This window comes from Fusarium venenatum, assembly GCF_020744135.1.
Source record: "Fusarium venenatum strain MPI-CAGE-CH-0201 chromosome Unknown EDB82scaffold_4, whole genome shotgun sequence".
Classification (NCBI taxonomy): Eukaryota; Fungi; Ascomycota; class Sordariomycetes; order Hypocreales; family Nectriaceae; genus Fusarium; species Fusarium venenatum.
The window spans coordinates 4,375,502-4,398,829 of NW_027072132.1; the positions used below are offsets into that span (position 1 = coordinate 4,375,502).

Consider the following 23,328-nt stretch of genomic DNA (forward strand, 5'->3'; position numbering starts at 1 on the left):
AAATACCCAATAAACTTGGAGAGATCATCTTATTGTTGTATTTATTGAGGGGGGAGTAATTGCCATCTATTCAGAGCCTGTATTTCAATATAAGGTTTGGATCTGATGTTGAGCCCTGTGGCGTTACTGCCACCACTACTGTTTACACACTGTTGAGTGATCGAATCTACTGTTAAGCGTGCGGCTCCTTTCAGAGTGTCGGCTGCTACAAAACAAAATTGTTGTATTTATTTCAATTCGTGCCAGGACAGAAGGTATGCCCTTGAATCCTGCAACACTACGATACATGCTAATCAAATCTTTAAAAAAAAAAAATGGAAAAAAATTGTCCATATTGTTGTGATAGTGCCGTAATTTACTGCTTGCTTTGAGGAATCTTTCTGGTCTTCCTACTCTTCTGGGCCTGGTCGCAAAGCTTCTTGGGCTTCTCCTTCTCCAGCCAGTCAGGGTCTCGCTGCACATATCCCACCTTGGAGTACTTCTTGTTGTTGGCGAAAAAGTCAACCCAGTGCTTTAGTGTAGCATGGGCCTTCTGCTTGGCTTCCTCCAGCTCCTTAACCTTGAGCTCGGCGAGCTCTTCAGGGGTCCAATGCGAGTCGATCTCGGGATTGTCGATGGGCAAGAATGTCTCCTCATAACCACGGAGATCTGCAGTCTGGTCCTCAGCGAAGCAGCCTGTAACAAAACCGCGGGCGGCATCGGTGGCAGCAAAGTAGCTGTATGAACCGCCGGGGCCGTACATGCGACGACCCGGGGAGACGTCGTAGATGGTGCCGTTGATGGCGAGTAGAATGGGTCTATCGGGATCGCGACCATCGTAAAGAGAGAGCTCATCGAGAGTCATGTAGGTTGGGGGTGGCTGCGAGAACATATGTAATTAGTGCTAGCCCAGCAACAGCTTTAACAGGCAAGACATACTGGTCCAAGAATCAACTCCTTGTAAAATTTTTGAGTCATCCATTCCGGCTTGTTCTTATGTCCCCACCAGTAGCTCTCTCCTCCGCTTATAACATAGCTGAGGCCCATAGAAGCTACGAAGAGGAAGCTGATGACGCGGAGGATGTCGAGGTAAGGAGAGTAGCCATCCCAGGTGTCATCGTGGTCGATCTTGGAAGATGATGTCTTCTTGCCCTTTTTGGTAGGAGTTGAAGGTTGAGAGGCTTCAGATGCCGAGTTGTTCTTCGGCTGAGCTTTGCGCTGTCGGAGTGTCGATTCGTCCGCCATGGTGACAAGATGGGATATTTTGTAGCTTACAATTTATGATGCTGTGAATCAAAGAGAGGCTAGATTCGTAAAGAAGACGGAAAAGTATTTATAGAGTAGGTAAAAGGGGCGATCTTAATATAAAGTGGTGTGTCCTGTCACCCTGATCTGGCCTTTTCTCGGATGGAGTGGAAAGCTTCAGCTTTTCCCTGCATCATTAATAAAGTTACGGATACTGCAACTGCGACGTTGGACAGCTTTATCGCAATTCTGATACGCCTTATCAACCAACTCGCTCCACTCCGCGGGGTCATCGAGTTTGAAGACGCTTGATTGGATTATTGAGACATGATTCTCACTAGGAATACGCCTATGGAGTCAATGTAAGCCGAAAGACCGGTATGCAATCACCTGATGCAGTCACTATCACCACAGCAACAAGACATTCATCCAATCGAGATTATGCCCACATTAGAAGTGGGATGTAAACAATCAATAATATCCCAGAACCACTTAATTCTACTGTACCTCTCTCTATTCTGTACCTTATCACAACACACTAAAACAATTAACATTCAAACTCAACTCTGCATAACCGCAGCCACAGAACGAATTCAATCCATCGCCTTTCAGCTCAATCAATATACATTCATACCAACTCTTCCCAAACAATGGAGCAGCCAAACAGCCCAGGGGGCTCCTCCGGTGGTCCCCTCCAGGCTGTCACCGCAGACCGCGTAAATCAACAACGGGACCGAGAATCAGTCTTTACTCACCTCCGCCCAGCATCAAGAGAAAGTGTCCACGATAAGATCAGCCAGTTCAACAACCTCAGTGTCACCATGCAATCAAAACAATTAGAACGCAAAACAGCCGACGCTGCCTTGAAGCGCGCCATGCTTGGTCGTGAAGAGGCCGAATCCGAGTTGCGCAAAACTAGAGAGGAGACAAAGGCACTAAAGAAGGCCATCGATGAGGGTAAAGAGCGTGAGAGAAAGGTTGGAGAGCGTCTAGAGGCGTTGATGGTAGGCATTCTCTCCCAATGCTAATGTAGAATGCATATTGACCGTCTCCTAGGAGAACTATGGCCGAGCCAAGGAGACACACGCACATACCCAAGCTCTTTGGGAAAAGGAGATCCGCCGCGCACGAAAAGAGACATTTAAGACACAATCGTCAATCGTCAAACTCCAAGAAGAACTCAAATCAGCCCGTACCAACGCAAAAATGATCGACGAAAATCTCAAGCGCGAAAAGGCTAGAAGCAAGGTCCGAGAACAGGAGGCCTTCGAAGCCCGCTATCAGATTGTCGGCGTCCAGGAACAACTTGACCAGGCCCTAGAACGCATTAAACTCGTCGAGCAGGAGCGCGACGCCTTCAAGACCGCTGCTAAAAATGAGGAGGTCGCCCGTATCGCCGCCGAGGGTCGCATTCCTCTACCGCCACAAGAAGCCGATGATGAGTTTGCTTCTCCACAGAAGGTCAGGAAGAGTGCATCAAAAGAACCTCGCATGTCACTCTCAACGATGGACATCATCTCTTCAGAAGCAAGCGAGGCCGAGATCGAGGAGTTAGCGATCCAATTGCAATGGGAACGTCAAAGAGCCGAGCGTGCTCACGAGATGATTGAGTTCCTGCAGGCTGAGTGCCACTTGCGTTGCTGTGCTTGCTCCAAGTCGAATCGCTGCAGCAGTGTCGAGGCCCCTCGCAAGAAACGTCGTAGCTCGATCGGTCTCGAGGGACCCAATGACAAGGTTATTAAGCTCGATAACAAGACGCTGGAGGATGAGAAGCGTGCTGCTACACCTCGCATTCAAGAGCCACACCATGAGGCTCAGCCTGAAAATAAGGTCAATGCCGAGGCAGAGCCCGAAACTCAAGCCCAATCAGAGCGTCAGCAATATCTGGAAGAACCACCTCGCGTGCTGCCCAAGTCCAGGAAGGAGCCTCGTCGTAGCACTATCTTCTGTCCCAAAGAAGGCATCTTCCGAACCGTTTCTGAGCAAGAAGCTGAGATTATTGAGGCGCAACGAAAGATCGAGCAGGCAGAGGCTCAACGTGAGAACCAGGCTCACGACGAGTCTCAGGATGTGGACGAGGTTGTAGTTGAAGAAGTGGTAGAGGGCGAAACTTCTGTTGGTGACAACACTGAGATGGAGCGCCGTATATCGGCAGAGACCGAGAGCAATTACAGGAGATATGCACGAACTCCTTCAGTCGAGCCTCCGGCCTTTGCGATGCTTGCAGCAGAGCGCACTAGTCTTGCCTCTCTGCTCAGCGCCCCTCACAATGGAGCTCACTCCGCCCCTATTCCTCAAATACCGACCATGCCAGATGTATCCGAGGATGTTCTTGCATCCCCTGAAACTCGACCTCACACCACCAATGCCTTTTACACTGTCACTACGACAACAACCGTGCCCATGAAAGACGACAACGCAAGGAACAGCGCCTCATTCAACGAACGACTTCGCACACCCTCTCAGAACAGCACAGGCACCACTTTTGACCTTTCCAATCCCGCTCTCACACCTACCATGACCCGTGAGGAGGCTCTCGCCAAGATTCGCGAGCGTCGTGGTCGTGCCCGCTCAATGGCCCAAGGCACATCAACGCCTGCCCGTCGAATGGTCTCAGGTACTGAGCGACGAGACATGAGCGCCCCTACAGGCAAGGTTGCTGGTAAGGGGCGATGAATGCTGAAATAAAGAACTGGACGAGCCATGGACACGACTTGACGATACCCAATTACTCTTCACCACACCTATCAATCCTCTGATTCTCTCTCACTCCGACCCGCACATAAAGCTTCGGCTTTAGTTTTCTCTTCCCTCTGATGGGCTTCTCTCTACTCGCCCCTACCTTTGCCCATCAATCATTTCTCCTTTCTTAGCAAGGCGAAGGGCGTTATTGTGTTTTGTTTTTCTTATCCTTTCTGCTTTAGATCATTTTCGCAAGGCCACTTGGAACATGGGGATGGATACCTTACTGAGCGAAATGCGTTCATTCGTGATTACTGATGCATTATGGGTGGTTTGATAGATTATCATATCATGTAAATTATTATACTGTTTTTGGTCACGATCAATAGCCAGTGACAGGTATTGTGTACGAGTTGTTTATTTTGTATTTGCAATAACATCATGACATGTTCATGTTCATGTTCATACACGGCGTTCTGCTTGTTGTTTGGATGCCACTTCTTGGGTATGGTTTGATGGTATCAGAGGCCTTGATTGTGATTCAATACGATATCCAAAACGACTGGCTATCTGAGAAGATGAATATGTGAGCAATTCCCGCTGCATATTTTCATATAAGCATGCAGTTAGCTTCCCAAGAAGCCCCTTGACATATTCCGTGCCAACTGCGACGACATCGCATCTAGTTTGGTCGCAACGAGAACACACTCGACGCCTCTACCATTTGGCGAATACTGAATGCGTAATCTCCACTGTCCTGTTTTCACAACCCATTCCTCATCTTCAGAGTCTCCATCCACGCGTCGTCGTTTGCGCGGGTAATTGCTTCCGGAAGACTCGTTTCTGATGAAATCTTCGAGATAGTCCTTGCCGTCCAGAATAATGGCAGATTCAGGCTCGAGGACTACACGGACATAATCCTCCGTCAGTAGAGTGTTTCCAAGAGCTGTGGACTGATTTGTCTGAAACGAGTTCAGCTTTGACGATACTAGTTCAAAGAGTTTTGCGACACGCGCTTTGGTGTCTCTGAAGAACTCTGCTTTTGCATCGCCTCCCGAGAAATGAAGTTTCGTTGTCTCGCCACCGATCTCGAGCATTAGCTCTGCCGGTTTCTCCTCCATGTATGGTCGAGCGTATTGTACAAAGCCCGCTAAAGGATCTGTATTGCTAACAAAAACGCTAATGCCGCTCTTTTGGATGTTTTCAAGACGAAGGACAATCTCGTTTCGTCTTGTTGCTTGATTGTAGCTCAACGAGTGTGGAATGAGTCGTTGCTCAAGACCCTTGAAGTGAAAGTAGCGCGCATCGCTGAGAAGTTCCTGTCGGTGCGTCTCGTCACGAATGTGAATGGGATATCCGCGTAGAAAATGTAGAAGCTCGGCGAAGGTATCAGCGCTACGCTTTGGGACCGATGGGGGCAGAATTGACGGTGGGCGGATCAGGCCTTCGCGTTCAAGGCCGGGGAAGAGATCGTCGGGGCGAGAGAAGAACGCTGCAAAGCCAAGAGAGAAGTAATTGGGAGAGTTGCCGGGGTCTTTAAAAATTTCTCTGGGGATCTGAAATTCGCGATGTCCAATGGAGATGAAGATGCTCTCCTCGTAGAGCTGGGAGATGAGTTTCGGCACTGTTATTCCGCTGATTAGACAAAGATATATATCCCACACGGACAGATTGACAAACAGCTGTAGAATTGCGCATCTGAAAAGAGGCGCACGAAGTGCTCGCCATCGCGGGGTTGGACATGGTAGCCCTGAAGATGGAGCGAGATATCGCGAAAGATGGAAGGATCGCGATCGATGTAGAGCGTTCTGAGGGATGAGCTCGACTCGTCCTTTCGTTCCTTTGCTGACTCTAATTGACAGACAAAGTACTGAGAGAAGTAAGACGGGGCTTTGCGAGGCGTTAGCTGTGCATTTTTGTGTATCTTGATATCGCAACGCGTTATGCGACAGGGCACATTGTCGCAAACAAGACTGAAGCCTGAATCTTACCATCAGAGGACAATGAAGCTCCCGAGAGCTTAAACAACTCGCTGCCGATCTGGATGGGAAATACGCGCTCGTGAGGGAGGATAAGCGGGATTCTTGAGACGTTGCGCTCCGACAGTGGCTCAACAGTCAAGGGCCCTGTTTCTGAGGAAGCAATTGAAGTCATTGTGATCGTATCTTGTACAATCAAAGCAAAATTTCTTTTTTATGTCGTCTTGTAGTTCAAATGCGACAGCTTATAGACAGAAGCCATTCTTGTCAGGCTCAAAAGAGTTCAAATCGCAACGCAGCGTTGCCAACGTTGCTTGATAAGGTCAGGTCGGCCGCCCTGCCTAAGGTGTAAATTTAGGCCGATTGACACGAGCGCATTCACAGTTGCAACTTACACGGGAGCTGCAGAAGCTTACGCCACTAGACATGGATGGATTGTGGCTGACATATGCATTATCAATGAATTGACTTTTCAATAAGGAATTTGAGATCAATGACATTTGCTTATGTTTGATGATTCTCATTCATGTTGTTCTATGTAACGCCTTTTGTCCTGCCCGTATGACACATGGGTGTGCTCTTCAGCTTCGTACATCCTCTTCTAGATGCCAATACAACTCCATTAAGCTCCTCGTAAGAACTCAGAAACCCGATTGGTGGTTTTCACCGTATTTGTTCACCGACTAATCAACTCAACTCAACTCCACTTCGGACCACTCCGACGACAGCTCCGGTTTGGATGGACTCGCTGCTTCCACTGGCGACTCTATGCTCAATGTTGGCGAGCCCATCCAACCAAGTGATCATGGCCTCTGGGCTGACATCAAGCTTCACTAGCTCCTCAGAGAGAGCGGTGATGATATCTGCCAGGGCAAGACCCCGTTGTACCTTAAGGGCGTTGATCGTGTTGAGGCAGCTTGTGACATCTGATGTATGGAGCAGAGTACCCAGAATCTCTTTGATAGCATCTGGTGGTGGTGCTGCAATGCAGTTGTAGATGGTTTCTATTGTGATGTTTTCACGTTGGATTTCACTGTCCGGCACCTTGGGTGCATCCTTTGCTCGCAGTGGTGTGCCTGATGATAGGTTAGCAACCGGGTAGTGCAAGTTCCATGTCAGTACTTACTTGACGCATGGCACGCTTGTAGCACATTCAATGCTCTTCGCATGTCACCTTTGCTCAGCTTTACCAGCGCATCGACCCCCTCTCCTCTAATCTGGACATTCTCCTCCTCCACCACCTTGTCCACGAGAACTCTGATATCGCCCTCCTTCAATGGGCTGAAACGGAATCGTGTGCATCGACTCAAAAGAGCTGGGCTGAGTTTATGGGAGTAGTTGGCAATGATGCAGAATCGAGTGTTGGTTGTGTACTTTTCCATAATTCGTCGCAGAGCCATTTGAGCGGTACTTGTCATGGCATCAGCCTCGTCAAGTATGATGAGCTTGAATCCAGCCATCGAGTTACCCGAACGAGAGGCACCACCCAAGGAGAAGATCTGCTTGGTGCTGGCAAACGTCTTGATCTGCTCTCGCACGACGTCAATACCACGGTCGTCCGAGGCGTTGAGCTCAAGAACCATCTGACGCATATTGGCAGCGCCATAGATGCGACGGGCAAGCGCAAGAATTGTTGACGTCTTTCCGGTACCAGGAGGGCCGTATAGAAGTAGATGAGGGAGGCGGTTCTGGTCGATGAATTTGTTGATGGTAGCGAGAATGTCTTGATGACCCGAAACGTCGTCGAGAGTGTTTGGTCTGTATTTCTCGACCCTGTATTTTGTTAGTCGATTGTATGTGACCGAAGTTGAAGGTCGGCTCCTCACCAAGGTAAGCTGTCTTCAGCTTCGACTGGTAGGTTGGCGGCACTGCGCTTGCCTTGCTTGGCTTCAGAAGAAAAAGTGATGTCCTTGCTGGGAGCCGGGACATCAACGTCCATCTCGTCTATGTCGGACATTTTGGCGCTTCTGTTTTGTTCAAGTTACTTTGGGCGATAACAGGTTGGGGTTGTTGATTGTCGCTCAATTTTGGTTCGTCAGTATCAGTATGGAAGTTTGAATATTGAGGTCACCAGGAGAGACGCGCTAGGTTGCAGCTAAACGCGTCTGGACGTGTTCAATCAATTAAGACCCCTGCATATAGTAACAATCAATCATGGATAAGTATTCCGTGGTTTCACTCAAGTTCATGTAAAGCAATACTTTTTTACTGTAATGTTTTCTTTTTCTACCCATGATTTAGAATTACTATCCTTACACTAGGCAAACATATTTGTGATATCTAAAAAACTACTGGCAAATCACCTATTCAATAACACATTATGACAACTCTAGAGTTATCTACATCTATGCCACCAAAGGAACCCCGGCCCATCATAGCTCAATATCTTCATTAAGAGAAAATAATATCTAAATTATGTTCCAGGCCATCCATAGTACTGGTCTCGTCTCGCGTTACCTCGTCACTCATTGCTCGCGTAGTTGATTCGTCCCTAAACCAACTAGCTCAAACATTATAGGGATAATAGCCACTGCAAACCAAGCAATACCTAATACAAAGTTAATATTCGTCACTTTACAAAGAGAAAACAACGAAAACTTACCAGTGTACACGACAAGCTTGGTTACAACCTCGACGTCATATCGTACACGGGGCTTGATCAACTGCGAGAACATCTCTTTTTCGCCCAACCTGTCTTCTGGGCTTGTAACAAATATACCAACCCGGTCGTCCTCGGCAGAGGGTGTCATAACGACCTCGCCGGTTCCCATCATTTGCTCATACTCGACAATACGTTGAGGCTGCGAGCCAGAAGTCTGAGCACCCTTTCCTGAATGGTCCTCGTGTGCGTTCTGGAGCTCGACGTTGCTCGACTTGCTGTTCAAACTATGGTTGCTGCTGACGCTTTCACGTCGCTTGCGCTCCCTATAAGCCAAGGTCTCGTAAGCATCCGCAGCACTCTGGGGTCCAATTGACACAGAGCGACCTCGGGTTGTAGGGTTTCGGATACTCTCAACCATGCGCGGGAAGTCGGACGGCGACGGGAAAAGAGTATCGATACGAGAGCCTGCCGGGACCGTCTTGTATTTACTGGCAGGAGTGAAGAATCGCCGAGGCATATTCATGCCAACCTGCTCAATGATTCGGAATAAATGAGGCAGAAGCTTAAGCAGCAAGGGCTTCATGGTTTCACGCCAAAGAAACACCACCAAAACGCCAAATACAATTCTAGCCACATTGGTAATCAAGCTCAAGTGTGTAATATCCACAGCTCCTCCACCATGCGCATAAGTCTCCCAAGGGTCGATTGCAATCTTACCGTATGTCCAAGTACCAAACTCGAGGCCAATGAGGACACCGGCGAAAGCAACACTATCGTCGTAGCATGGACAATCGTCTGCCGGTTCTGGATGAATCCGCACAAGTACTAAGATAATTAAAGCGGCCACGAAAGGCGCAATCCAGGAACTCGAGTGCATATATTCGTCGAGAGGAGGTCCATAGTAGAATTCAAGGAGAGAAATGGCAGCACCCATGATGGATCCAATAATGACATCCAAAAAGCCGTGCATGCCACAATAGAGACGTCCAAATATAATCGAGGCAGCGTAAAAGTATGAGAGACATTCCAATGCAAACTTTGTGGTTGAGGGAAGTGTATTCTCGGGACTGCGCAATATCAGGAGCGCATAGACAGCGACAGAGACGGCATTGGCGCTATGGGTCGAAGGGAAACCATACTCGAGGGCTGCGGAACCGGACATGGTAATTCGGTGTAGAGGAGGCGACAGCGGGCGTGGAAGCGAGTAAAAGTCCTTGATGAAGCCAGTCCAAAAGACTCCAAGAGCAAGAATGTGAACGAGCCTGTGTGGAAGCATGTCAGCGGTGTTATCTCCGTATAGTACAATGTCAGAACTGAGCCTGCACTGCGACTGCAACGAATCATCATGCGGCGCAGCTCAACGAGTATCTGGCTTACCCTTTTCCAAAGGCGGCATATCCGCACCAGAAGCAAATGGGCAACCCGATCATGAAGAAGGTATGGGTTCCAAGGTTGGCAGTAATAGCAAAGTAACTATCGAGAGCTGGAGTTCGCATCTTCTCCTGCATCCAGGCAAGGTAGGGCGTCTCCCATCGGATCAGGGGCAGCAACTGCTGGCGCAGGTCGTATCGCCATTTCGGCAGAGCGCGCTTGTCTGTAAGACGAGGGGAATCAGCAGGGCTCGGGGCGCAAGAGAGGCCGCGGTGAGTATGTACAGTGATCGAGACTCCTTAGACCAGCATCGGGAACATCGTCGCCTTTGGCATGTCCGTTTGGCGTAGGCAGGACCGTTGCAGTTGTGGTTATGGCTGCGGTTGAAGTAAGCGATGGCGGGGCATCGCGTCTAGGGTCGCTCATGATTCTGCAGCGGCGGAAGAAGATGAAGAGGAGGGGAGGGGTCAATTTCGACTAGGACGAGATCGAAGACGACGAAGAAACATTGAAGACAAGAAAGGATGTGACTAAAGATAAAAGAGTTGGAAGAAGAGCACGAGGGAAGCCTGGAGTTTGAATGGACAGACAAGCACCCTGGCTGAGGAGGGAGTTGTAGCAGGTTAGGTTAATTGATGCAAGGTACTCTGTAGGAGTAGTGAAAGTTTGAAGTGGAGATTGCTCTAACGATGTGCCGATGTAGGTAGTTTAATAGTTTAATACCTCCTAGAGAGACCTATGGATGCAACATAATTAAACTTGCAAAGGATCAAGGATCTAGTAAAGAGCACTAGGACAAGCATTTGGGTTATGTGTCAGCATCAATATGTACTGTATCCAATAACGGTCAATCCATAAGTGATGAGATTACATGGTACTACTACCTACCTGGTATACACTGTGCCTGCCATGCTGAATATCCCAGGATAAATCAGCTTCATCCATTTGGGTACTTTTACTTTACTTCAATGCTTGGCGCACACAAATTACAGAGATACCAGTAAAATAGAAAGAACCGCAAGAAATCGAGATTTCAACTACAGATCGTTTCCCTTGTTCAACTCTCGCGGTTCTCCTCATCGAACCCCTGCTGGTCCTTCGAAGCGAAGCCAGTCATGGAAGCTGGAGAGGTCGGCTACCAAGAAAGGTCAACGGCTTGCACAGGGGGTGTTTACGTATTGCTTGAGTCTTCCCTCGGAATATTGTGGTAACATGATAATAACCGGGTGAGTATATGGTAGGATGTCCTCTTACAGTTACGATGTAATTCAAGTGGAGAGACTTCGTCCTCGATTAAGCTACCCAAGGTAGCAACTATGACATGTGTCCAACCAGGAACCGATCGATTCCCTTGGCGTGACGTCGGTCTACTTAGTAGTGATTTGAATACATACACAATTAAACAACCTCAAATACAAAAATAATCGCAAATCTATTAATTCGATATAATCAGGTATAAAGTAAACCTTAGAATGATGGTATCAGTTGACAGCCCATGCCAGGCAGGGGCCAATTCGTAATGATTTAGTAGGCGTATCCTCGTCTAACAAACTCAACCTCGAAATTTCACCACAACATCACCAACTCACTCCTTCAGCAATGTCATTCTCCCTCCGCGGTAAACACTGCGTCGTGACCGGAGCCACCGGCGCAATCGGCTTTCGTATAGCGGCCGCTTTTGCCCAGCGTGGCTCCGTCGTCACCCTCCTCAGCCGATCTGCACCAGATGCCCGGCTCAGCCTCGAACACCAGCTCGTTCCGTATGAGCCGGAGCAGGACCGCAAAGACATGGGCGATGAATTCCCAGAGAAGCACCGTTTTATGCGCCTAGACGCTACCAAGTCCTCCACGTTCAAGGGCTTCTTTGGTTCCTCTGTCGGTCCTGTTGATGTCCTCGTTAACTGTGCTGGCGTTAGTCAAACTTCGTTCATCAAGAGGACTTCTGATGAAGATATTCAAAATATCCTCAACACAAACCTTCAGTCAGCAATTCTTGCCTCCAAATACGCCAAGATGAATCCTCATGGTGTGTCATATAGACTCTACATTTCCAATTCTATAATCTTACTCTAGGCTTCACAGGATGCATCATCAATGTCTCGAGTCTCATGGCTAATAAGAATGGAGCTGGTGCTTCAGTATACGCCGCATCAAAAGCTGGCCTTGTCGGTACGCTTATCATGTCCCTATTTTTATGCTACATGAGAGCCCATACTATTATACATACCAAAAAACAACCCACTCACTCCATATTCTCGCAGCTTTCACCCGTGCCTTAGCTACCGAGTATAGTCCTCGCTCCATTCGCGTCAACGCCTTGCTACCTGGTTGGATAGCTAGTCCAATGTGGGATCGTGAGTTTATCCTTCTTTTCGCCCCATTAAAGCATGTCCTAGGCGTCCGTCGCCCATGCGAGAAGAGGGCAATGTTAATGCAAAACCCCATGTTCTAGATCTAAAGCCAGATATTCAGCAGCAATACCTCAAAGACTGCCCCCTGCGCCGTGTAGGACATCCCGATGAAGTGGCGGACGCTGCTGTCTTCCTGGCGACGAATCGTTTCGCAAACAACTGCGTTCTAAACCTCGATGGTGGTTTAAGCGCCGTGTAAAAACCTCAAGCCCGCTCATATGCGTACAGTCCTTCTCGGCCATAGTTTATCAATCATCAATAACGATCGCACCCCCACTGACGTGGCCTTCGTTCTGGTCCACATCCACGATCTCGGCTCCTGAAGGCGTAATCTTGACCTTTTTAAGAGGCTGACCACCATCCTCGGTGTGCGGTCTCTTGACCCCCTTGTGCTCGGCATCGATGGCTTCTCCGTTTGTCTCGCCGTTAGAATTCAGTTCGGCAGGCTGAGGTTTCTTTGGCCGGCGTGGGATTTCAGGCTTGTCTGAGAACTTGGCCTCGACTGGCTTCTTGTCTTCTTCCAATGTACTATGATGTGTAAGCTTAGTCTGTAAAAGAGAAGATAATAAATGACGAACCCTTCTTGAATGTTGATAACAACATTCACAAAAGTATCATCGTCATCTTGGTCGATGACAGTCAGGAACGAGTCTTTCTTGATGCCTAACATTCTGGTCAGCTTTATGCGTAGTGCCATGCTCATTTTCAAAGACTTACCAAGGTCACTCAGTTTCTTTGGTAGGTTCTCATCATCTCCGTCCTCAAAGCATTCGAAAAGTGTACCAACGTCGTTGTTCACGACAAATTCTTTACCCTCGTATCCCAGCTTTGATTTGATAATTTCGTCGACAAGGTCTTGGAGAGTAACACGAGATAAATCTGCAACAACGCTAGTGAAGTAAACACTGCATACTGGGCAGTCGGGATTTGGCTCCCGAGACCTGTCTGGAGCCAAGAGTCGAGCGCGCGCGAATGGTGTCAAAAAGACCTCCTTGGACTGTGCGTATTCGCCCTTCAGAACTTTGTAGGACTGAAGAACGCAGAGTCCAGCGACAATCGCATTTGTCGTGGCAATGGCGGGAATGATATTACCGGCCATCTGCTTTGTATCGAATCGGGACTTTTTGTCGATGCCGAAGATATGTGAGCGAATGTTTGCACTCGCCGTCACAAAATCAAGTGTATCGATATCATCCTTGTCAAAGCCGAGTGTAGGCTCAGGGGCTTCAGGCGCCTTGTTCTTCTTGAGCTCAAGGATCTTCTTACTCAATCGGTCAAGACTGTCGTTAAAGACCACGAGACTCTCCTCTAGTGACCACACTCGTTGGTCGTCTTCAAGAAGCACCTTTTTGTTGGCCATGGCATCACTGGCTTGTGCGAGAACGGTCTCGTACTTGAGAGGCTCGGGGGCACGTCGCGACGTCCACATATCTTCAACGGAACGTAGCCGTTCGATGTCAGCATTAAAAACCTTGTCGAAGAGCATCTGAGGAAATTCGGATGTGCCAGTAGCATCTCTGATTTGCTTGAGAGCTTCTGACTCCTTCTTCAATTCCTCAATCTCCTTGGCTACTATCTGTCAGCAAGTGTTAGTCCTCGGCGCTGCAGGTAACTTACCATTGTCAGCGTCAGTCGAGTGATCAAAGGCCGCCTGGTCTTCGCTGGTGCCAAACATTTCACTAGAAGCTTATTAGCAACAGTTTATGCGACGCAGTCCAAGTACGTACTTGAGCAGGTAGCTTTTACCCCATACAATGCAGTGGATAGGTTGGCTAGGTGTACTACGGATTGTGCACACGGGGAAAGACTTGGGTGTTTCCTTAGGGGTACAGTCGTAGCATGCGGTCACACCCTTCTTGATGACCTGCACCTGGCCGTTGAATCCCGTGGTGCCACTTTCGATCAGTGGTACATCGGCTGCCAAACACATCTTGTTCACGTGTCTGCGAGCTTCGAGATTGTCAAGGGCATTAAAGGCAATGCGGAACTGCTGAAACCAGGCCACTGTGAATTCGTCATCCTTGATGTTGGCGTGGTGCGCGACAATTTTTACATTCGGGTTGAATCGTTGTGCCGCCTCCTTGGCTACCTGTACATTTGTGAGTATTCTACCAGCCCCCAAGTATCGCGAGAAGTATAACGCACTAGTGCCTTGGACTTCTTTATGTGTTCGTGTCGGAAGAGAAATTGTCGGTTCAAGTTGGAAAGATCGATGGTATCGAGATCGACAATGTGGATTTCGCCAAAGCCAGTGAGAACAAGATTCTTGAGCAACTCGCAACCAATTCCACCGGCACCGACCATGAGCACACGAGCCTGCGCATTCCTGATCAGTTCTGACGACAAATAAATACGAAATCACACGGTCGTATATTATGCACCCCATTCTCTCATGCGCCACTTCCGAGCATCGTATCGCGTTGGAATCCGATCTGGAATCAGGGCGCAGAGGCAGAAAGTTGGGTTCGTGAATGGCAAACATACCTGTTTGATTGAGGTGTTGAGTGATGCGCCGAGGGACTGTTGATTGTGTCTATCACGCGTAGCTGTTGGTAAACGTCTCTGGGGCGCGTTCTCGGAGGAAACAGGCTGTTGCTGCGCTTGTTGCTGTGTTTGCGGTTGCTGCGCAGTCGCTGAAGGTGCAGCTGGAGGTGCCGTCGCAGGTTGTGTCTGGGCCGGAGCCTGGTCGGCGCTCGTCGCATCCATTGTTATCGTGTAGCTCAGTGAAGGCGGGAATACAAATACAAAGAAACAAGAAGCTCGTTATGAGAGCTGCGCATGCGCTTGGGGCTGATGCGCTCTATTAGGGTTCGTGGAGTCGTGAAGGATCGCGGGTAGTTGAAGGTAAGAAGTTGGATTAGATGTTGGATGTTAGTGGTGAGAGAGCTAGATAGAGCACCTAGCAGCAGTGCAAGGTTCCGGGGCGACCAATCAAACACACTCATCGTGGTGAATCGAGCTTCTAGAGCAGGGAATCTCTAGCGAATTCCAGGTTTCTGATTGGCTTTGATGAGAAGTGGGTACATTTGTGAAAGTTGTAGGCTTCATGACTGCCATCCATGGATGGACGGTGGTAGGACAATCTACGCAGTTGCACTGGAATAGACCGTTGGAAGCGTGATAGTGACATTTGGCTGCAGGCAAACAGACAAAGTGATGGACATAGCAGCAAAAGAAAGGTCACTCTTCTTATTTATCTAGTTACTGACAAGCCAATTGGTTACCCCCAGAAATATCCGTATACAAGCTATCATCCAATCGACGTGTTTTCTGTTTCAGCCATGGCAATGGGACAATAAGAGCTGGCCGCTGTGGCCGCGGGGACCCTTCGGGTAGAAAAAAAATTAAAAGGATCTGATACTCAAAGTCTAGACCGAATGATTCAGACAAAGCCTTCAGCCATACTCATTCTTCAACGTTAATTTTCCCACGCTTTCCTCTCCTATTTGACTTTTTTATTTATTTTTTACTTTTCTCGCTCTTTTGCACTTGTCATCAAATTTTTGTAACCATGTCTGACGACGAAGTTGACACTGAGCTTCTTGAACTCCTGCGCCAGCACCTTCAGGGGAAGGTTGAAATACAAGAGGAGCCCGAAACCGGCGTTCTCGAAAGCGCTGAATATGTCTACGACAGTTGTATCGATGTAGCCGTTGATATGCGTGCCTCAAAAAAGGCTGCTGAGAGCATATACAAGCAAATGCAACAAAAAAGTTATTCAACTGCCACCTGGTCAGAGCACGAACTTCACCCCAAGGCAAAGGACGAAAACACGGTCAACTTCATTTTCACTATGGACTTGCTAAACTTTTCTTTCTGGTCTGAATTACCTGATGATGAGAGATTTGCCATTGAGTACCGTGGAAAGAAGTGGACTGGTTATTGGAGTTTGGTAGCGGCTCTTCAAAGGGCTCTTGCTGAAGGTGAGTAGACTTTGTTCATGGTGACTCACCACTAGTAAGACTAACATTATTCTCTTCACCAAAGACATTCCCATCACGGACCCGTCCTATTGGCAAAACGAACAGGAGTGCACCCTTGAGTCCCTTAGACATGTCTTTAGATCATGCACTGAAGAGGAAATTCCACTGCTTGAGGAACGCCTAGACTGCCTTCGAGAAGCAGGACAAGTTCTTTGTAAAGTAGGTTAATCTTGAAAACTAAACCGGCGATTCTCTAAGAAATGACTGACGTTTTCTAGTACTATGACGGCGCTGTTACAGAGCTGGTTTACGCAGCCGATGGGTCTGCGGCTCGCTTGGTAAACTTACTGGCACAAGACTTTGACTGCTTTCGCGATGAGCATCGCTACGAGGACGGCAAGATGATTCGCTTAATGAAACGAGCTCAGATCCTCGTTGCTGATCTATGGGCATGCTTCAACGGAGAATCCTACGGCGAATTTCGTGACATCGACAAGATCACCATGTTTGCCGATTACCGTATCCCTCAGATCCTCATGACCATGGGAGCCTTGTACTGCTCTCCGGGTATTGCAGCGGCTATCAATGATAAAAAGATGATAGAGAGCGGGTGCGCATGGGAATTGCAAATACGAGGTAAATTGTCCTATCTGTTTTTTTGAGACTATCCGCTGAACCAAAACAGCATGCAGTATCTGGTGTGTCGAGCTGATCCGACGCGAAATTCTGCGTCAACACCCTGACGCTCATGTCAACGCCATCCTTATAGACTTTTTCCTATATGACAGCATGAAGGAACTAGAAGCAGCTGGGAAAGAGCCTATTCCACACCATCGAACAAGGAGTATTTGGTATTAGACAAAGGCCGCAAGGTCTGTTATCTAGATTTCCGGTGTGTTTACAAAGCTTGTTGGAGTTTGTGTTATAGATATCTCTTTTAACAAGCTTTTGTTGGGCTTATAGAACAGAAAAGACAATAGATAAAGCCGCTTCGGTACGAAAACATTCTCCCAAACGCCTTGCTCATTATAACGCATTTCAGTGACAAGATGGCAAGACCGATCAAGTGTCCACGGCAATGGAGTTGAGAATCTCGTCCATATGTGCCGTTTCAATTTGGTCGTTCCCTTTGGTCTCCTCTTTCATGAGAACAGCAAGAACCTCAATGGGAGGGTTAAGACCTAGACGGTCCGCCCGCTTCCAGCGCTGCATGCGAGGCATGCCGATACAGGGCTATGTGTATTAGTTTGGGAGTAGCGGCGAGGGTCGAGACGACTTACACCGTATTGCGAGCTGACGTCGAAATATCGAAGAATCCTCTCATTTTGGGATACGCCTTGCTGATGTAGGCGAGGAGTGGACCATTGGGTCTCAATAGACTTCCAGTACTTCTTAATTTGCGCATCTGTGACCTTCTCTGCTTGCAGCTCCGACTCAGTCTTCACAGGTCCCGGCGCTACCTCAGTCTTTTCCTCATCAGCCTTGATTGGCTCAATCTCTACAACTGCGGGTTCATCGTTGACAACGTCCCCTGCCTCTTGCTTCTTTGCAAGCTGACTGGGGTCGATCTTGGTAACAGAAGATGAAATGATGGACTTCTTGGCGTTTTTCGGCACAGGCTTTGTCACTTTGTTCGAAAAACTGAGCGTTGACTGTCCTTTGGCAGGCAAGCCCCTGCTACGAGCATTGGCAGCGGATCGTCGAGTGGTGGGCATGGTGGATTTAGTTTCCGAAGCGAGATGATACTGTTAAGGCAGGTGGATGATGTGTAAGTGAAGGATAAATGAAGGTATTGACTGATTAACAGTTAACTCGGCAGGCAGAAGCAAGCAGCAGAAACAATAGGTTGTGAATAAGAAAATAGATGTTGAATGCAGCTGATGATGTTTGATTCAGATTGTATGTACTTAACGGTTAATTAACAGCCATATTACAAGGTCAACGACAAGGTGGGTTCTAGTCAACGTTGAATGGGAAAGTGCATATGACGGAGTGCAAGCCTTAAGATTGGCGGGGCAACGCGACATGTAGCGCGAGATCACGTGTATGGCATCATTTGACAGCTACGACACTTGTGTCTATTCTAGAAACAGTAATTCAGTTGTGAGCTACCTAGGTATGTAGTTCTCGTTTGCTTTCTTGTTTTCTTCCCAGTCCTTAAATTAGTAGGTACCTAGGTAGTTATGTTACCTGGTGAATCCCAACGTAGACAATTGTTTCACAGGCCTGCTTGAATGCCTTGCTGTCACGGTCAATTCGACTTCCATCTATTGGTTTTATGTTTAAGCTCGTCCCTCATGAAACGCATGATGATATGACATCATCATCAGCCGCCAGTGGCCTCCCGGTAGAATGAGAGGCTTCTGTTTGCACCGGCCGTGCAAAACATTTCACTTCTGACAGTCTTTGGCAGCCATTTCACAGACCAGAGGGCCTTGTCCGTCTCGCTGTGTGTCGCAACGCAGGTGGTGCGTTCAATTGACCAGACTTTGACCTTTCCATCCATGGATCCACTCAAAAGGTATTCTCCAGTGTCGCTCCAGTCAAGAGACGTGATCCATGAAGAGTGGCCAGTCAGGTTCCCGATATGCTCTCCGTGCTTCATGTCGTAAATTGCGATGATGCCAGCATCTCCTGCTGCAGCAAGTCGGGTGTTGCCTGGAGAAAAGGCAACTGATCGCACAGGCTTCGCAAGACCTTGAGGGTTGTGTTAGCAAAGAAATAATATAGATCAGTCGAAGTCACTCACCAGAGAGCGAGTACAAGACTCGTCCTGTGTCGTTGTTGAAGATGTAGACAGATCCGTTCTGATGCCCGCTGGCAGTAAATTTGCCATCCCGGCTCAAGTCCACAGACATGCCAAAGTTGCCTGATCCAGCACTTCCGGTCTCGTACTCTCGAATCTTGGGTTTCTTTTCGTCAACAATATCCCACACGTTGATTCGTCCGTCATTTGTTGTGGTAGCAAGGTAGGAACCATCTTCACTCAGTGCCAACGCCCAAGCCTCGCCAGGCTTCGATGAAGCCCCTGCGATCTCACCACTAAGACTCCATTCACCAGTGTCATTGTTGACCTTCCAAGTCTTCACTTCGCCTCCAAAACCGGCACTAGCTGCAACGTTGCCGTTCCGCGAAGCGCACACATGGTGGCATCCGAGCTTGTGCGCATCTGAAATGGACTGCTTGAGCGGGAATGAAGGATCAGTGGTGTCGTGAATGTGCAGTGTGGAAGAGCCACTACCTGATATCACAGCTTTGGGTGTGGTCGCAATAGAGAAGATGTCGGTGATGTGGGCTATGCGCTCTCAGTAAGTTGGTGCTTCAAGACAAGGTGCTGCGTCTCATCACCCCGCGGCGGGGAGGTAATGCTCACCATTATCCACGGTATGCGTGGTCAAGTATTGTTTCGACTGTTGAAATTAGTTCCTGTTTTTTTTTATTGTGAATCGTCTCTATATGTGCTTACCATAACTCCCACCTCAATTCAAAGAGTGTGTTTTCCTCACTTTCAGTATGACGTTGTGTATGAATGAAAGTACTTGACTGGGGTGAGTCGAATTCAAAAGCTTGGTGGGGCATCAAAGGGTCATCTAGGCAGAGGTCCAAAACCGTGGGAAAGCAGCAACGCCCATGACATTTTGCTCAATGCCAAGAATAAATAGAACGAGTGTTAGATGGAGGACACATTAAAGGCAGCATTACATTTGAAGAAAATCTGAGGCACGGCATTCTACCGTATCACAATGTCCTTCGAGACGTACACCTTGAAACATTCAACGACATTAATCGGAGAGGAACGTCTGGTATAAACTTTTTTTATTGTTCATAATCCTACAAGGCTCAAACGAGCCAAAACGCCCGTGGTATGCATGATCCCATGGTGACTATACAGACTCTTGTTACAGTAAATCATCAATTCCATTGCCTCTTTTATTCTGGCCTGTTATTGGGGTAATCCTGTCGCCACATTTGCTTCATTTCTATACTCTGTTAGGTCTTATTGTCCATGATAATGGTAGAGACAACCCAACAACGTACCTTCAAGACAATGTTGGCATAACCGATGTGTACGCTTGGGCTGACCACATCCAGGACACTTACACAGGCCGTTTTGGTCCTTGAGCGCCTTGCCCGCCATTTGCCTGTGTCGCTTCCTTGAGTGAGATACTTTGTTCTTGGGTACAGCTCGTAGCACAGATTCCCAGATATCGTCAATGGTGGGAAGGTTTAAAGAGACACCGGGGATCGCAATCGACAATGTCGGAAAGAGCTTCTGGGAGAACTGTCGGAAAGAGACCGCCGAGAGCAGGGGCTTCGAAGAGAGTCGGGGGAGGAGAGCGGCAGCCATCTTGACGAAGAGGTGTAGGTTGTATTGGGATGATGGCGATATATAGAATTTGGTGGTGCAGGCGAAGTCAAATTGAAAGACAATCGCAGGCCGAGAAATTGAATCGAGTCAAAGCGAATTGATCGATTCCCGGCTTTAGGTTCGCAAGCGGCCGTTGTCTGACAAAGACAAATTGATCGGTCGGTCGGATGTTGAACTCGAATTAGAGTCGCGATGATCAAAATGCGCAAGGCTTCAATCGACCGTCAAAAGTCTGATGGCCTGGTCCTTTCCCCAAAGTGCCGGCGGGCCAATCATCAGCTATCCCACGCACTGACCCGTTTCAACCAATGAAGAGCTCCAAACGCGCTTTCCCCCTTTCTTTCGGACCCTGGACTACTCCCTGCTCCCTGACACCTCCCTTCCAGTACGGAAATTGTTTGCTAAGGTGGCAGGAGTAGCAGCCCAGCGCCCGAAAAGTTCCCCCTAGCATCTCGTCGTGTTCAAGCCTCTCCTAAATCTCCAACTTCTCAGCTTCGCTACATCTTCAGGCGTCACTTTGACTTTGTGTGTGCTCGACTTGTCCTTTGTTGCTTCGAGTCCAGTCCTTCTTTCTTTCTTAGAATATCTTTTGACGTTCCCAAGCTTCAACTCTTATCTACCTGCTTAATTTAACAAGTGTCGCCGAATTACTCAAGATGGCCGCCGCTCCTCCCAACACTATTTACCCCGAGAGCCATGTCGGTTTCGACAGCATCACTTCTCAGATTGAGAAGAAGCTCTTGAAGCGTGGCTTCCAGTTCAACGTTATCTGCGTTGGTAAGTACTGAACCTGCACAGCTCCCACATCAATTGAGCCTCACCGTGGTGTGATAATGATCCGGCTGTCTGTGTCTACAATCACGTTTGTGTGCTAATTTATCTTGCGCATTGTAGGCCAGACTGGTATGGGCAAGTCGACGCTCATCAACACCATCTTCGCTTCTCACCTGATCGACTCCAAGGGTCGTTTCCAACCCGACGAGCCCATCCGCCAGACCACCGAGATTCAGGCCGTTTCTCACAACATTGAGGAGAACGGTGTCCGACTTCGACTCAACATTGTTGATACCCCCGGCTACGGTGATCTCGTCAACAACGACCGCTGTTGGGACCCCATCGTCAAGTACATCAAGGATCAGCACTCCGCGTACTTGCGCAAGGAGCTCACTGCACAGCGAGAGCGCTACATCCAGGATACACGTATCCACTGCTGTCTCTTCTTCATCCAGCCATCAGGCCACTCTCTCAAGCCCATCGATATTGTTGTCCTGAAGAAGCTTTCCGACGTCGTCAACGTGGTGCCTGTCATTGCCAAGGCCGACACCCTGACTGTTGAGGAACGCCAGGAGTTCAAGGAGCGCATCAAGGAGGAGTTTGCCTTCCACAACCTCAAGATGTACCCCTACGACAACGACGAGTTTGACGACGAGGAGCGTGCTTTGAACGGCCAGATCAAGGTAGGCCTATAATATCTGACTCGAAACCGATGGCACGAATGCTAATGTATAGTAGAACCTTGTTCCCTTCGCCGTTGTTGGATCCGAGAAGTCGATCATCGTCAACGGTAAGCAGGTCCGCGGTCGCCAGAACAGATGGGGTGTCATCAACGTCGAGGACGAGACTCACTGTGAATTCGTCTACCTACGAGACTTCCTCCTCCGAACCCACCTCCAAGACCTTATCGAGACCACCTCTCAGATCCACTACGAGACCTTCCGTGCCAAGCAACTGCTTGCCCTCAAGGAAAGCAGTGCTCACGGTGGTGCTAGCAGCCGACCCATCAGCCCTGCCGCCGACCGCGAGCTCAGCCGAAACTCGCAACGAATGACGATGAACGGCTACTAAGCTGAATTTGTGTTTGAAGTTGTGCTGGCAATGGAGCGACGGCGTCTCGGGGCAGCTCGATAGCCCGCATTTGTTACGACACTCCACATATTTCACGGCCTGATGTAGAGCAACCCAAAAGTAATTGCTTTCCTCGGAGGTTCCTTGGTGGGCTTGACCACAGTGAACCCCTGAAGGCCTTACATCGTTTCGATGACATCGGCATGCGAGCAAGGACGAGAGCAGCATTCTTGGGGTATGAACCAGATGAGAGATGGGGACTGGTCCGTTGAGATCCAGATACCCGTTTCCTGGTTACGTACCTTGGGGACTGTCTGCTGGTCAGTCCGTATCGAAGCTGTACACGACTTTCTTCTTTTTCTTTCAGTGTTACCCCCGGAGAACTATTTGGCCTTTTTTTATGCTTTAATAAGACCGATTACCCCATACTCTAATCTGGAGTTAGTTTCGTTGCCTACATAGTGTATCAATTCGATTGGAGTTTCTGACGTACTTGATGGGTTGTACATGCGGTTGGGGGAATCCTTCCTCGTATCGTAATCACCGTGATGTTGATTTCAGAATGCGTGTTGAGTTGTAGTAACAGACGTTCCAAGCATGCCTCTGGTTGCATATGAGTGTCCCCAATATCCTATGGCTGATGTAAACCAAACGATGGAGGCACATTTTGAAAAATGAACGCCAGGTGGTATAGGGTAGCTTAAGAACAACATTTGCTGACTTGGCCGGCACACGAGCTTCCAACATGTGATGTATTATTTAATATGAAATATGACTGTGTTCCAGTGATTCCATTTCGTCTTGTTGGAATAAACTGCTTTGAGAGATGGTGGAAGATTGGCTGTTTGTTAGATTCAGCCGTGGCCTTTTAGATGAAAGCACCGATATTCCTACCCTTTTTGAGACTATACCTAGGCTCGGC

At 48.5% G+C, this 23,328-nt stretch overlaps 12 protein-coding genes across 12 annotated transcripts; 4 read left to right on the top strand and 8 right to left on the bottom strand.

Moving 5' to 3' along the window:
• Positions 1-199: 199 nt before the first annotated feature.
• On the bottom strand, positions 200-1,501 carry EDB82DRAFT_515374 (uncharacterized protein). The gene is made up of 2 exons (XM_025738491.2): positions 919-1,501; positions 200-859 (listed from the first exon to the last, which is right to left on the bottom strand). The coding sequence occupies exons 1-2, from the start codon at positions 1,222-1,224 to the stop codon at positions 356-358; spliced, it is 810 nt and encodes a 269-aa protein (XP_025593246.2). The 5' UTR covers positions 1,225-1,501; the 3' UTR covers positions 200-355.
• A 249-nt stretch (positions 1,502-1,750) lies between these two features.
• On the top strand, positions 1,751-4,331 carry EDB82DRAFT_515377 (uncharacterized protein). Its single transcript, XM_025738492.2, has 2 exons — positions 1,751-2,228; positions 2,281-4,331. The coding sequence occupies exons 1-2, from the start codon at positions 1,875-1,877 to the stop codon at positions 3,898-3,900; spliced, it is 1,974 nt and encodes a 657-aa protein (XP_025593247.2). The 5' UTR covers positions 1,751-1,874; the 3' UTR covers positions 3,901-4,331.
• On the bottom strand, positions 4,332-6,385 carry EDB82DRAFT_515379 (uncharacterized protein). Its single transcript, XM_025738493.2, has 3 exons — positions 5,898-6,385; positions 5,587-5,796; positions 4,332-5,530 (listed from the first exon to the last, which is right to left on the bottom strand). Exons 1-3 carry the CDS (start codon positions 6,058-6,060, stop codon positions 4,533-4,535), a joined length of 1,371 nt encoding a protein of 456 aa, XP_025593248.1. The 5' UTR covers positions 6,061-6,385; the 3' UTR covers positions 4,332-4,532.
• Positions 6,386-6,387: 2 nt separating this feature from the next.
• Positions 6,388-8,059, bottom strand: EDB82DRAFT_468192 (P-loop containing nucleoside triphosphate hydrolase protein). Its single transcript, XM_025738494.2, has 3 exons — positions 7,712-8,059; positions 7,012-7,658; positions 6,388-6,961 (listed from the first exon to the last, which is right to left on the bottom strand). Exons 1-3 carry the CDS (start codon positions 7,840-7,842, stop codon positions 6,573-6,575), a joined length of 1,167 nt encoding a protein of 388 aa, XP_025593249.1. The 5' UTR covers positions 7,843-8,059; the 3' UTR covers positions 6,388-6,572.
• Positions 8,060-8,090: 31 nt separating this feature from the next.
• Positions 8,091-10,633, bottom strand: EDB82DRAFT_515384 (phosphatidic acid phosphatase type 2/haloperoxidase). The gene is made up of 4 exons (XM_025738495.2): positions 10,143-10,633; positions 9,865-10,081; positions 8,488-9,749; positions 8,091-8,433 (listed from the first exon to the last, which is right to left on the bottom strand). Exons 1-4 carry the CDS (start codon positions 10,282-10,284, stop codon positions 8,351-8,353), a joined length of 1,704 nt encoding a protein of 567 aa, XP_025593250.2. The 5' UTR covers positions 10,285-10,633; the 3' UTR covers positions 8,091-8,350.
• Positions 10,634-11,255: 622 nt separating this feature from the next.
• Positions 11,256-12,870, top strand: EDB82DRAFT_515386 (3-ketoacyl-reductase). The gene is made up of 4 exons (XM_065608981.1): positions 11,256-11,884; positions 11,941-12,027; positions 12,120-12,212; positions 12,311-12,870. The coding sequence occupies exons 1-4, from the start codon at positions 11,458-11,460 to the stop codon at positions 12,466-12,468; spliced, it is 765 nt and encodes a 254-aa protein (XP_065463419.1). The 5' UTR covers positions 11,256-11,457; the 3' UTR covers positions 12,469-12,870.
• On the bottom strand, positions 12,518-14,975 carry EDB82DRAFT_480604 (uncharacterized protein; the record flags this gene model as incomplete). Its single annotated transcript, XM_065608140.1, has 7 exons — positions 12,518-12,797; positions 12,848-12,932; positions 12,987-13,838; positions 13,887-13,948; positions 13,997-14,358; positions 14,415-14,585; positions 14,754-14,975. The coding sequence occupies 7 exons, from the start codon at positions 14,973-14,975 to the stop codon at positions 12,518-12,520; spliced, it is 2,034 nt and encodes a 677-aa protein (XP_065463420.1).
• Positions 14,976-15,609: 634 nt separating this feature from the next.
• Positions 15,610-17,236, top strand: EDB82DRAFT_325197 (uncharacterized protein). Its single transcript, XM_025738499.2, has 5 exons — positions 15,610-16,192; positions 16,257-16,411; positions 16,471-16,828; positions 16,878-17,186; positions 17,235-17,236. The coding sequence occupies exons 1-4, from the start codon at positions 15,781-15,783 to the stop codon at positions 17,048-17,050; spliced, it is 1,098 nt and encodes a 365-aa protein (XP_025593253.2). The 5' UTR covers positions 15,610-15,780; the 3' UTR covers positions 17,051-17,186; positions 17,235-17,236.
• On the bottom strand, positions 17,055-18,226 carry EDB82DRAFT_325120 (DNA polymerase delta, subunit 4-domain-containing protein). Its single transcript, XM_025738500.2, has 2 exons — positions 17,473-18,226; positions 17,055-17,425 (listed from the first exon to the last, which is right to left on the bottom strand). The coding sequence occupies exons 1-2, from the start codon at positions 17,905-17,907 to the stop codon at positions 17,255-17,257; spliced, it is 606 nt and encodes a 201-aa protein (XP_025593254.2). The 5' UTR covers positions 17,908-18,226; the 3' UTR covers positions 17,055-17,254.
• A 4-nt stretch (positions 18,227-18,230) lies between these two features.
• EDB82DRAFT_515396 (WD40-repeat-containing domain protein) lies at positions 18,231-19,762 on the bottom strand. The gene is made up of 4 exons (XM_065608982.1): positions 19,659-19,762; positions 19,566-19,602; positions 18,942-19,487; positions 18,231-18,889 (listed from the first exon to the last, which is right to left on the bottom strand). The coding sequence occupies exons 1-4, from the start codon at positions 19,659-19,661 to the stop codon at positions 18,519-18,521; spliced, it is 957 nt and encodes a 318-aa protein (XP_065463421.1). The 5' UTR covers positions 19,662-19,762; the 3' UTR covers positions 18,231-18,518.
• EDB82DRAFT_515401 (uncharacterized protein) lies at positions 19,763-20,832 on the bottom strand. The gene is made up of 2 exons (XM_065608983.1): positions 20,231-20,832; positions 19,763-20,172 (listed from the first exon to the last, which is right to left on the bottom strand). The coding sequence occupies exons 1-2, from the start codon at positions 20,538-20,540 to the stop codon at positions 20,123-20,125; spliced, it is 360 nt and encodes a 119-aa protein (XP_065463422.1). The 5' UTR covers positions 20,541-20,832; the 3' UTR covers positions 19,763-20,122.
• A 47-nt stretch (positions 20,833-20,879) lies between these two features.
• On the top strand, positions 20,880-22,502 carry EDB82DRAFT_325166 (Septin-type guanine nucleotide-binding (G) domain-containing protein). The gene is made up of 3 exons (XM_025738502.2): positions 20,880-21,338; positions 21,456-22,018; positions 22,074-22,502. Exons 1-3 carry the CDS (start codon positions 21,218-21,220, stop codon positions 22,404-22,406), a joined length of 1,017 nt encoding a protein of 338 aa, XP_025593256.1. The 5' UTR covers positions 20,880-21,217; the 3' UTR covers positions 22,407-22,502.
• The last annotated feature ends 826 nt before the right edge of the window (positions 22,503-23,328 follow it).